A 13635-nucleotide genomic window follows, 5' to 3' on the forward strand; every position below is an offset into this window, starting at 1 on the left:
GAGATGCATGGGGAATAGAAGGATGAGCAGGAGAAATGTTGGATATGGTGGTGGAGAGGGACCAGAGGGGGAGGAATGTTGGACATAGGGATGGAGGGAGAGATGTGGCATGGTGGTAGAGAGGGGCGATAGGAGAAATGGGCATGGGGCTGGTGGGCAGTGGTGAAAAATGCTGCATAAGATCTGGGGGATAAGAGAGGGAAAAATGTTGGATGTGGCAGTAGAGCGGGTGGTAGAGATGTTTAGTTCTCTCAAGACAGATGGACAATGAAAGAGAGAGAGAGAGACTTGTTACCAATACAGGTGGAGGAAAGAGGAAGAAAAGTTGGACTCATGGAGGGACAGAGAGAGATGTTGGTTGGGGAAGGGAATGAGGTCTGAAGGAGAGGAAGCGTGCAGGAAGCAGAAAGAAATATTGGATGCACAGTCAGAAGGAAGTGTATTCAGAGATTCATGAACTCACCAGACAACAAAGGTAGGAAAAATGATTTTATTTTCAGTTTAGTGATCAAAATGTGTCAGTTTTGAGAATTTATATCTGCTGTCTATATTTTGCACTATATTTGTCTATTTTTCTATAGTTGTTACTGAGGTGACATTGCATATTTTAAAGTCATCTGCCTTGACCTCTTTGAACCTCACCCCCGAATATAAATGATTAACATTTTCTCTGCGTACAGTGTGCTTTCTGTTTTTTAAATTTTGTGGTTACAATTATGTATTAAGATTATATTGTATGGATTTGAAAAATGGATGGAAGAAGTTGCTTTACAATTGGTACTATTATGGGGGTGGAGCAGAGCTTGAGCAGGGGTATTCGGTTGATATTTGTTAGGCTTAGGGGGTACTTGGCTTGAAGAAGTTGAGAAACACTGCTCTACAGAGTTTCTGGGCTGCTTTAAGATTAACTGGAGTGCACAGGAGTGTGCTCAGTGGAGAGGTATGAGAGGGAGGGATAAAAGTGTCAAATGTTTCGAGGCTTTCTACAGTTCCCTGGCGGGAGGAGGGAAATAACCCATTGGTCCCGGAATAAAGTGAGGATTTACAAGAAAGAAGATTAGCAATGTTAAGAACCTAATCTTTCAATAGTGCCAGAAGAGACATAAAAAAATTCAGCTTTGCTGTCTTATAGTGCTGCTGCATAATAACAGATAGTAAACTTATCCATATAGTGGTAGCTGCTTTGGGGATAAGTTCATTTGAATATCTGGCCCGTTATTTATAGTGAATTAAAAATGACATCAAATAGATAAAGTTGCATGGTTGCCATTCTAGTCCACAGTTTTGAAATAATTGCCATTCAAATTTAAAGGAGGAACAGAACCATTTACTGTTTTTCATTGAAATTGAATGTTTGAGCAGTTTATCTTAAGATATTTAAATTTAATAATTAGTTTTAATTATATTGTTTACTTTCTCTGTATTATGCTTATCTAATTGAGGTTTTCTTTAGTTTGGATAATACATATATTATAAACCTATTTTGATCTTTGACTATAATGCAAATTATTTTTTGTAAATCTAATGTATTCTTATAGTTCACTTAATTATTCTAGAAAAAAACAAAACAAAACAAAAAACTTACTTGCATCTTAGCAACATACACTGTGCCCATCAGTGATGCCTATAGACCCTACTCCTGTGCAGAAAGATAGGAAACAAGACATAACTAACATACCAGAGTTGGCAGGAGTCTTCCTCTCCGTATTGATCCTGGGGGACCAGCTGGAGAAACACAGATGGCTAAGTTGTTGGCCTAGGTGCTAGTCATTATTGGCTTCTGTTCAGGCAGTGAGCAAGAGCAGGTGGTGTTTGCATTTTTATACCATTTCCAGATCTCAGCAAGGATAGTGGTTTACCTTATGTTGTCTTGTGATGTTATATTGTGCACTCGAGGGGAGAATCAAGGAGAGAGAGAGAGCAATCCCTAGTATATAGCTTCTACTTGTGTCCACTAGTTTATGCATTGTAATGGTTCTTAACCTAGTCTTTGTGGATATCCTGGTTTTCAGGATATCCACAAAGAATATGCATATGAGAGAGTTGCAAGCACTGCCTCCATGATATTCAGATCAACTCATGCATCTCTGTTCTGCATATCCTGAAAATCCAGCTGGCTGGTTATATCTCACGGACTAGGTTTTTTACCCATGAAGGGTACTGACTTGTTTCCCTGTTCTGAGCAGTGAGAGCAGGATTGTGAAGAACAGCATGGCCTACATCATTGTATTGCAAACTGTGTGCCTCCTGAGATTTCAGGTGTGCCGCAACACACTGGCAAGGAGGAGAGTCGTCCATGCTGGCTGACTGCTTACTGCCTATAGGAAGTCAGCCAGTGCAGATGACTCTCCTCCTGGCTGGCGTCTCTCCTGCTCTCCGCGCATGCCCAGATGTCATCGTGTTGATGTTGCGCACTTTTGGGTGCCTTCTGGCTGGGACACTGAATTTAGTGTGCTGCCAACCGGAAAATTTGTGAGACACTGACCTACATGATACATTCTTGCCAGTCAGTATATGAAAGGTAAGAAGAGCACACTTTCAGGATTTGCGTGGCAATGTGCTGGCAATCCAGGGTAGCTGATGGCCGTGAAGGAACCCTTGTCCATGTGTGAGAGAAATGAAACCTATTTGGGGATGGGGAGTAGTGAGATCATACCAGTAGTGCAGGAGTAAAGTGTTCTGTGGTGTGAGCAAGGGAAAGATGCTTGTATTTCTACATGAGAATTTGTGTAGGTGGGAGGGAGAGTTAAGTATTTTGGTTTCCTTTCTAATATGCTGTGATGATTCTCAGCATGATGCAAGTAAAGCTACAGTACAACTCACAAGCCTTTCCATTCTGGAATCAATCTTTTAACAAATAAAATTAAATTAAATGTGGTTATTTGCACAATAGTGACACTGTAAACTTCATACAGTATACTTGAAATGCATTTTACGTTGCTGTTTTGCTTTTTATTCTTGATTTCTTTCCTGATTGAGTTTCTGTGCTGGGATTTTACTGGGATTTGATTTTATATACAGTGGTGCCTCACACAACGAACTTAATCCGTTCCAGGAGCAAGTTTGTTATGTGAAACGTTCGTTGTGTGAAACGCGTTTTCCCATAGGAATACATGTTAAAAAAAATAATTCGTTCTGTAGCATAAAATATGCTAAGATGACATAAAAAAAGATAAATTTTTGGTTATTATTTTTATTTAGATACATCTAAAAACATAATTGTTTTTTAAAACAACACACATTTTTTAAATTTAAAGACAGACTAAGTAGAGTCTAATTTTACAGTGAGAGGGCAGAGTCTCAGCGGCAAAAACTGGGACTTAACTGTTCATTTTTTTTTTTTTCTACCGTGTTTCCCCGATGATAAGGCAGGGCCATCAAATAAGACAGCCCCCCCTTTTTAGAAAAAAATGTAAAATAAGGCACCCCCCCGCAAATAAGCCACCCACCGATACCTGCGCTTACCCGAATCGGGTGGTACGGTGGGTGACTCCGTGTGGTCCCTGGCACCCCCGACACGATCGGGGCAAGAGGGAGCTCAAGCCCTCTTGCCCCCCCGACTCCCCGACACGATCGGGGCAAGAGGGAGCTCAAGCCCTCTTGCCCCCCCCGACTCCCCGACACGATCGGGGCAAGAGGGAGCTCAAGCCCTCTTGCCCCCCCGACTCCCCGACACGATCGGGGCAAGAGGGAGCTCAAGCCCTCTTGCCCCCCCGACTCCCCGACACGATCGGGGCAAGAGGGAGCTCAAGCCCTCTTGCCCCCCCGACTCCCCGACACGATCGGGGCAAGAGGGAGCTCAAGCCCTCTTGCCCCCCCGACTCCCCGACACGATCGGGGCAAGAGGGAGCTCAAGCCCTCTTGCCCCCCCGACTCCCCGACACGATCGGGGCAAAAGGGAGCCCAAGCCCTCTTGCCCCGCCGATTCCCCAACTCCCCGACAATATCGGGCCAGGAGGGAGCCCAAGTCCTCCTGGCCACGGCGACCCCCTAACCCCACCCTGCACTACATTACGGGCAGGAGGGATCCCAGGCCCTCCTGCCCTCGACGCAAACCCCCCCTCCCCCCAACGACCGCCCCCCCCCAAGAACCTCCGACCGCCCCCCCAGCCGACCCTCGACCCCCCTGGCCGACCCCCACGACACCCCCAACCCCCTTCCCCGTACCTTTCTGTAGTTGGCCGGACAGACGGGAGCCAAACCCGCCTGTCCGGCAGGCAGCCATCGACGGAATGAGGCCGGATTGGCCCATCCGTCCCAAAGCTCCGCCTACTGGTGGGGCCTAAGGCGCCTGGGCCAATCAGAATAGGCCCGGGAGCCTTAGGTCCCTCCTGGGGGCGGGGCCTGAGGCACATGGGCCCAACCCGACCATGTGCCTCAGGCCCTGCCCCCAGGAGGGACCTAAGGCTCCCGGGCCTATTCTGATTGGCCCAGGCGCCTTAGGCCCCACCAGTAGGCGGAGCTTTGGGACGGATGGGCCAATCCGGCCTCATTCCGTCGATGGCTGCCTGCCGGACAGGCGGGTTTGGCTCCCGTCTGTCCGGCCAACTACAGAAAGGTACGGGGAAGGGGGTTGGGGGTGTCGTGGGGGTCGGCCAGGGGGGTCGCGGGTCGGCTGGGGGGGCGGTCGGAGGTTCTTGGGGGGGGGCGGTCGTTGGGGGGAGGGGGGGTTTGCGTCGAGGGCAGGAGGGCCTGGGATCCCTCCTGCCCGTAATGTAGTGCAGGGTGGGGTTAGGGGGCCGCCGTGGCCAGGAGGACTTGGGCTCCCTCCTGGCCCGATATTGTCGGGGAGTTGGGGAATCGGCGGGGCAAGAGGGCTTGGGCTCCCTTTTGCCCCGATCGTGTCGGGGAGTCGGGGGGGCAAGAGGGCTTGAGCTCCCTCTTGCCCCGATCGTGTCGGGGAGTCGGGGGGGCAAGAGGGCTTGAGCTCCCTCTTGCCCCGATCGTGTCGGGGAGTCGGGGGGGGCAAGAGGGCTTGAGCTCCCTCTTGCCCCGATCGTGTCGGGGAGTCGGGGGGGGGCAAGAGGGCTTGAGCTCCCTCTTGCCCCGATCGTGTCGGGGAGTCGGGGGGGGGGGGCAAGAGGGAACCAGGCGGAGAGAGGGCAGTTAAGCGCAGTGCCTGCGCGGAAGGATGCAGCTCGGGCGACTTCGTTGTGTGAAACGAAGTTCGTTGTACGGATCAAGACATAAAGTTCGTTGTGCGCAGCGTTCGCTGTGCGAGGCGTCCGTTATGCGAGGCACCACTGTATTCTAAACTTGCAGTTTGGAAACTACAATATGAGCAGGTTAAAGGTGTGCTGTAGGACAGTAATAAGCAGAATGCATGAAATTAAAACAATTTAAAAAAATTAAAAGAGACAAAAAAAGGAAGAAAAAAAAACCCCCAATCCCTCCCTAAAACAGGCAAGTTGATGTTCTGAGGATTTTAGAAGTACAGCCACTTTGCTGACTAGTGAACCCAACATGTTGGGACCTTGGATGACTAAGAGACTCAGTATCGATGTATATTATCTCTATGCATTTTGGAAGGCCCTTATCATAAAATTTCAGTAAGCTGATTTTTAAATTTGGGTGTATTTGTTATAAGGCACTTTTTGGACTATTTCCATCCTATTTGGTTTCTTATTTGAAATTGTCTTGTTCAACAAAAGGTACCAGAAACTCAGGTATGTTCGCCTTCCCTGCCCCAAGGGCCTGCCGTTACAAAACTTTTTTGGACAGTACATTGGAGTATCAGGCTGGGAGGATGAACTCCTGGTTAAATCCGAGCGGTTGCTCAAACTTACTCTTACTTTACATTTAGGAAATCACTAGAGACTTATTTATTTTATAAACAAGAATGCTGATTTTAATTATGATATGGTTCTATTTTATTCTTCTAAACTTTTAATATTTGAAACTGTATTTTAATTAATGCTGTATCCAACTGCCATATGATGTATTGTTTTTATGAAATTGTATTTTATTTTCACTGAAATGTTTGTTTTCTTCTTCTATTGTGAGCCACCTAGAACTATTGGTTGGGTGGTATATAAGAAAATAAATTATTATTTATTATTAATCTGCAGTGATATTTAAAAGAGAAAGCATGTGGGTAGTTTCTATTAAAAATTTAATTGGATGCTGGTACAAAAGGGCTGATGTACTGTGCACTGTCTAATCCTTCATGTATGTTTTGAAATTACAGTTTCACATGTATAGTAGCTTCCACCCTTGACAAACACCCCATCCCCACTTTGCATGTTGGGAAAGGATTTGCATATTGTTAGCTGCTCTTGGTTTTTACCCCGGGGTGAGGAGGGGGTATGTGTGACTAACTGAGTAACCTGCTATTATCTGACTAGATCTGTTTGGAAATTTAACCTCATTGTGTGCAGTTAATGTTTTTTACCTAATCATTATATTCTGGGTTTTTTTCTCTTAATAGGTGACTGTTCTGGTGCTCTTTGCCTTAGCATGTCTAACATGTGTGGTATTCCTGGTAGTCTACAAGGTTTACAAGTATGACCATAGCTGTCCTGAGGGCTTTGCATTCAAGGTAAAAACAAAAAATTGGGGAGAATATGAAAAATAAGGTTACAGAGGTAGCATTTATATAGTTCTGTATAATGAGATGTACAAGCAGTGGAATATATTTTTCAGAGGAAGTTGTCCATACATTAAGCCAGGATTTATTTGTTAGCATGATGGTTATGAGGAGACATTGAGATACAGTCCTGGGAATGGATCACTCTAGCAAAGGTTATGGTGGGAGCAGGTGCTTGCACAAAGGAGCTGCTGTTGGTGGGAGAGCAGCCAGGCTTGGAAAAAGAGCTTCTAGTAGGCATGGCTATCCACTGTTTTAATGATATGACTGGTAGCTTGCTTCTGAAATGCCCAGGTATATCAGAAAGGTAAGTAAGCAATTTGTCTGCCTTTTCTTACAGCAACAAGGCAGCAGTCCTCTGCCATGCACTTTGTTGACAAAAATTAAGAAGCAGTTTTATGGCTAGAAATATAAATTCAAAATAAGTCTGACATCCCTCCTGGAAAATAAATGCTTGAATTATGAAATTCATACACGTTTATGAATTTATTTCATAGTGATCAGCAAGGATGGTTCTACAGGTTCATTCTAAAGATTGTTTTGTTTTTCCAAAATTAAGCTGAACTGTCAGGAAAGTTGTGTGCTAATAGGAATACAACTGCTGCACTGACACCCTTTCTTTGCTGGAAAATCTAACAGTATTTCCAGTGCAATAGGTGAGACATTCTAGACCAGGGATGCCCCACACTTTTTTTTGGCTTGTGAGCTACTTTTAAAATAACCAAGTCAAAATGATCTACCAACAATAAAATTTTAAAAAACACAAAGCACACCGTATGCAGAAAAAATGTTAATTATCATTTATATTTGGGGCTTTTTTCAAAGAGGTCAAGGCAGATGACTTCAAAATATGCAGTGTCACCTCAGTAACAACTATACAAAAATACTAAACTGTGATAGCAGTGAGCTGCGCTGAATTCTCCGTGCTGCTCTCGACGCTCATAGGCTCCCTGCAATAAAATCTGCTATGGCGGTTTAGAAAAAGGGGGCCATAGTGCAAAATATAGACAGCAGATATAAATTCTCAAAACGGACACATTTGATCACTAAATTGAAAATAAAATCATTTTTCCTACCTTTGGTGATTTCATAAGTCTCTGGTTGCACTTTCTTCTGACTGTGCCAGCTAATTCTTTCTGTACCAGTTCTCTGATCTGTTCTTGCAGAGATGGTGCCAGTACCAATGTTGCATGCAGTACAGAAAGCACAGGATGCGTCGGATGTTGAGACGCACTTCAGAGATACCAATTGTAGTGATGGCAATCTAGCATCTGTGCACTGACATTTTGAATGTGTCGATGGAGTGGACACTTGAGACGCTGCTGTTGCATGCCTGGAAAGGATGTTTATGTTTCTTAGCTTTTATACGAAGTTCCCCCCAATGGAGATATGGCAGACGAGGTAGAAGTTGACCGGGGTGTCAATGTTGGTGGTGGTCTCTGAGCGTCAGCAGACATCTTTAATGTTTCTAGAGTTGACCTGAAACGTTTTTTTCATATTGCAGTTGCCTGGTTTTTAACTGCTTTTTCTGGAGTTTAGAGCAAAGCAGGTAAGAAATGCCATGCTACTCGGGACCAAGGCACTGGAAACACCAGTTGTGTGGGTTAGTAGCTGAAATTGTCCTGTTACTTAAAAACATGAAGCCGCTTGGGGCCTTGGACATCAAGGGGACCATCACCGATGCTAGGTCAAAGGACTCAATGGTCTGGGGAGGTTGAGTAGATGTGTATAAGAACATAAGCTGTGCCTCTGCTGGGTCAGACCTGAGGTCCATCATGCCCAGCAGTCCGCTCACGCGGCGGCCCATCAGGTCTAGGACCTGTATAGTAGCCCTTCTATCCCCTTTTCCTTCAGAAAATTGTCCAATCCCTTCTTGAACTCCAATACCGTACCCTGTCCTATCACTCCCTCTTGAAGCACGTTCCAGTTGAGTGAAGAAGAACTTCCTAGCATTGGTTCTCAATCTGTCCCCTTTTAATTTTTCCAAATGCCCTCTTGTTCTTGTAGTTGTCGAAAGTTTGAAGAATCTGTCCCTCTCCACTTTCCACCTGAAAGAGGCTTGACGCTTTCAGCCTGAAAACAGGCTGAGATGAGCCTAATGGTGCAAAACAAAGTCGATTGAAAAATCGAAAAATGTTTACTAGAATGAAGGAAAAACAATAACATGAAATAATATGAAAAAAATAAATGAAAAAGAAACTAAGGGAAGGCACTGAAAAATAAGAGTTTTATGTGCTTGGAGAATGTAAAAAAAAGCTTCTCATCTCCTTGGAAAACAGAGAACTGACGGTCCCGTGAACCGACATAGGGCAGGAAGGCACTTCCACAGTACGGGCAGCCTTGAGACTTTTAAAATGACAGTACACTTTTGCACTGTCTGTACAAGGTTCCGTAGATGACGTCATCCACATGTGAGAATACACTTCCCCTTCCTATTCGCGGTTTCGACATTCGCAGTTTCGATTATTTGTGATTTTTTTTTTCCTCAGGCCTCCCCCCTGAGAATTGCTCATTGGCAACTCGCATCGAAAAAAAAAAATGACCCCAGGACTTGGATCGGGGCGAGGCAATCTAAGGCGGAGTGAGCGATTGGAGGAGGAGGAGGAGGAGGTGATCGGAGGCGAGCAGCCGCCCCAGGAGCACAGACCTTACCTTGTGGTCTGGCGGTGACGCGGGACAGGAGCGATCTTCCTACACTCCTGCCCCAAGCAGAGCCGTGCTGCGAGTTCCCGTGGTCTCACGAGACTACAATGGGAGTTCCTGTTGTAGTCTCTTGAGATCATGGGAACTCACAGCACGGTTTTGCACGGGGCAGGAGTGTAGGAAATCGCTCCTGTCCCGCGTCACCGCTAGACCACCAGGTAAGGTCCAGGGGTGGGTCAGAACTGGCCCAAAAGTTATTCACAAATTTTCCCTATTCGCGGGCCGACTCTGCCCCTAACCCCCGCGAATAGGGAAGGAGAAGTGTATGCTGCCTGCTTGTCCTAGGATAAAGACTTGCGTGGTCCATCCAGTCTGCCCAATAGTCACGTTTCATTATCAAGTTTCCAGGTTTATTAAGTATTTACTATCACACCCATTGTGCAGAGACATCTGGGTAGCATACAGTCTAATTATACAAAAGAAGAACGGGGAGAAGACAAAACAATACATGATAAAGAGGGAGAGAGAGAGCTACAGGAAAGCATGGCACATAAGGGGAAAGAGTGCTGTTTTTCTGGGTATACCCAGGCAATATTGAAATAACAATCCGATATATTAGTACATTTTACATGCTAAGTTCCACTATAAGATATCTTCCCTTCTCTCTCTCCCCCCAAGATATGCAAGACATGTACTCAGATGATATGAATGTGGTAAATAAAATATGTATATTTGCTCCTAATCTACCCTTGCCATTTTCAGGGCTCAGACCATTAAAAGTCTGCCCTTCACTGACCATAATTCCCAGCTACTAAGGTGCCATCAAAACCTACTCCAGTCCCTCCTGATCTGTCTTGCCACACACAGGACACAAGCTGTAGAAATCCGTCCAGCATGGGCTACAGTGTCCCACTGCTGGAGTTGCTGTCAAAGCTAATGCCATAGAGCTAGTGTCAGTGCAAGTACCTAAGTTATGCATGTTACATTACATTACATTAGAGATTTCTATTCCACCATTGCCTTGCGGTTCAAGGCGGATTACAAAAGAATTACAAAAAGTGAATTACATGAAGAAGATATCTGGTAATTTCTAGAGGAGATAAAGAGTAGATGAGGTTGTTTTGGGGAGTCAGGAAGGTATTGGAAATGGTTTAGGGAGGTGGGAAGGAGCTAGCATTATTAAGTCGTTTGCAGGAATTTCTTGAAAAGTAGAGTTCTAGAAAAGTAGAGTTACTACTGCATTTAAGTATTTTGTAAGGTACATTAGATAGTGTGAGCCTACCAGGACAGATAGGGACAAATACTTGAGTACCTGAATGTAAACCACTTAGATTATAAGTGGTATATAAATACTTAAAAATAAATAAATGTGAGCCCTGTCTTTGGCCCCTTGCAAATACATTCTATGTAACTTAAGAAAGTATTTACAGAATACTGGTATTTATACATGTGTGAACATACAACAAATATTCTGTACATAAATGTAAACATTTAATTTACAGTATTGCCCCTGTAAATTTGTACTTGAGACAATGAAAGGGTTACTTAGCTGACCCAGGACCACAAGGAGTATCAGGGGGCCTTTGAATCCAGACTGCCCTGGTTCTTTCTCTGCTTCTCCTACACCCGCTTCCTTTTTTCATGGCCTGGTCATTAGTCTGATGCACTAGTCTGATATGGAAAAAATGTTCCTCTAAGAAAACACAATAGGACTTAATAGGGGCATTAATTTCATTATAGTATAATTTATTCAAAATCCAATGAGATACAGGTAGACCAATTATCAACACTTTCAAAATAGATCATATCTACCAAACAATAGTATGCTCACTTATTGAGGGAATAGGGATCTCAGAAACCTACACTGCAGATGTATATTTTAATGTGATTCCAATCTCATCCATCGGTCCTCAAACTGTCGTAATTTTTACTATTTTATATTTTACTTGTGCAATTTCCTTAACTAGCAACAAAATTTAGTATTTCTAATGCACTTATCTTCCCTCTTATTCTCTGATGGGGTTCATTTCACCCTGACAATCGGGCTTCATCAGGGATTTGCAAAAACTGTAAAGCTTTTAAATGCATATTGGTATTGCTTACTGAACACCTGTTGCGTTAAGAGTGCACAAAAGTGGTAGAACATGGGCCAGATTCCTACTTTACATTTCTGAAAACAAACCAGTACATCAACCTATAATTTGCATATATATTTGGTTAGCATTAGCTGTAGCTTATTCTGCAGTGACCTAATAAAGAGCCTGTAGTTGTCAAACTAGTCACAAATGTATTAAAAGTTGATTCAATAAGCCATTTTCCACAAGGTTTGATTTTTTTTTTCCTATATATCCAAATGGGTGACTACTTCAATTAAGTCTTTTTTTTTTTTTTTTTTTTTTTTTTTTTTTTTAATTTTGAAGAATATGTAGTGGGTAGATAGGTGAAACTTGCATGCAATTACTTATGTTTAACTTATTTTGTACAACATTTTTAAAGTGAATAAACCCATGTACCAATCCTTACAGGATAATCGCTGTATCCCAGTTGGATTAGAGACATACTATCCTGAACAAGATTCCAGTGCTCGAGGAAAGTTTTATACAGTGATAAACCACTACAACATGGCCAAGCAAACGATCACACGCTCTGTATCTCCATGGATGACGGTGCTGTCGGAAGAGAAACTTTCGGAACAGGAGACTGAAGCAGCTCAGAAAACTGCTTAATTCCATCACAGAGGGGTCTGCAATATGAAATTAACCAGGGGACAGAAGGAACTTTACATTAAATATAATTCAGAATACTGTAGAGATTACTCATGTTTATGGTACAGTTACTTCCGTTTGCTGATAGTACCGTGCACATAAGACCTGGTTACAGATCATCATGGAAATACATTTCCAGTGTATAAGCGTTAGCATAATTTAAGCATTTCAAGATCTTTGATTGGTACGTTGACTTTTTGTTTGGTTCTTTTTAAGCATCCAGCTAGCCATGTTGCAAACTGGAACACAGTAGCCATAACTAGAGCTATCTCTTGTTTAGCCAAGAGCTGTACCTAGACTGCTAGCAGCTCAGAAAAGCCGATACCTAGGACACAATGTAATGACTGGTATATAGAAAGGAAAACTATCAGGTGGCATCTTTTCTTGGGTGTATTTCCTTCTTTACTGTTGCTGATTTGTAAGTGATAATGAAGTTCTCTGCAACAAGGCATGCTTAATGTTATTTATGATTGTCAAAAAATCACATGCATTTCCACTGTGGCTTTTAGCATCTTTGGTAAAGATACTCACAGAGCTACAAATTAGATAGATACTATGAAAACATAGCAACTCAGTAGAAATATTTCATTTTGAATACATTCAGGAGATGGCATTTGATGCTGACATGTGATGAACTCATTTGCTGAACAAGCTAAATACAAAAACATGACAAATGCTTAACTGTAGATAGTGGTTCCACTCATTTACATGATTTGTAACAGGGGTTAACATTTGTTTTACATTATACTGCCTTTTTAATGCTAATACTAGGAACTTAAAAATATGAAGCTATCAGTCTCAGCTACTCCATACTAGGATCTCATTCATCTTTAGAAAATTAATCCACATCATTGAATACTGCTGTAAAAGGTAAAAAAAAAAAAAAAAATGATAAGTGTTTATAATTTGACATTAATCATGACAAATTTAAATATAGTAAATATAAAGCTATGGATGAATAAGGTGTGTCACTGTAGACAGCAAAGACTGAAAGGCAATGAAAACCAATTGGCATGTTATTATCCTATATTCTAAAAAGCTGATTTAAGCTGTTATTGTAAAACATGCAACTTTCTCAAATCTTGTTTTTTGCAGAGACCATGTTTCAATATTTTTTTTAAATTATAAACCTTTATACCCGACATTGTATAGAAGCAATTTAATTTGTTGGTTTTAGAAATCCTAGTATGTAAAGCACTTAGTATAATCCATGCCTTGCAATCTCTTTTCATGCTCTTAGTTGAATGTACCTTAACTTTTTCAGTGAGCGATGTCAAAAAAGTTCCACAGTTTTTTTATCATATGAAAATAAAGGATTGGCATTAAAATGCTGCAGGGGTTTCTTTTATTTGCAGTAATGCACAAAACATGCTGTAGATAAGGTATTTTTATGGGTACAAGATTTGATTTATTTACTTGATATATCACTAATTACAAAGAATGTGTTTCTAGTGTGACACATTATTCCTGAACCTACGGGTACTTGATCTATTCCTGTGACAATTCTTGTAGAGAGCCTCATTAGCATTCTTTTGCTCTACTTTTCATCTCTCTGGGCTGTCCTACAATTCCTCTGTTATCTCTCCACAAGTGAGATGGTAGAAGCCTGTCTTTTCTGCTCATGTTTATTTTTCCATTAAA

General features: G+C 42.7%; 1 protein-coding gene across 2 annotated transcripts in view; it reads left to right on the top strand.

Moving 5' to 3' along the window:
• Window positions 1–13326, top strand: part of NSG1 (neuronal vesicle trafficking associated 1) — a 61547-nt gene extending 48221 nt beyond the window's left edge. For both annotated transcript variants that reach the window (XM_033949349.1, XM_033949339.1), the window contains exons 4-5: window positions 6428–6538; window positions 11755–13326. In XM_033949349.1, coding sequence (XP_033805240.1) covers window positions 6428–6538; window positions 11755–11955 — 312 coding nt within the window. In that variant the 3' untranslated portion in view covers window positions 11956–13326. The remainder of the gene's footprint in view (window positions 1–6427; window positions 6539–11754) is intronic.
• Window positions 13327–13635: the final 309 nt, after the last annotated feature.

The sequence above is a fragment of the Geotrypetes seraphini genome, chromosome 1 (genome assembly GCF_902459505.1).
Source record: "Geotrypetes seraphini chromosome 1, aGeoSer1.1, whole genome shotgun sequence".
NCBI classification, from domain to species: domain Eukaryota; kingdom Metazoa; phylum Chordata; class Amphibia; order Gymnophiona; family Dermophiidae; genus Geotrypetes; species Geotrypetes seraphini.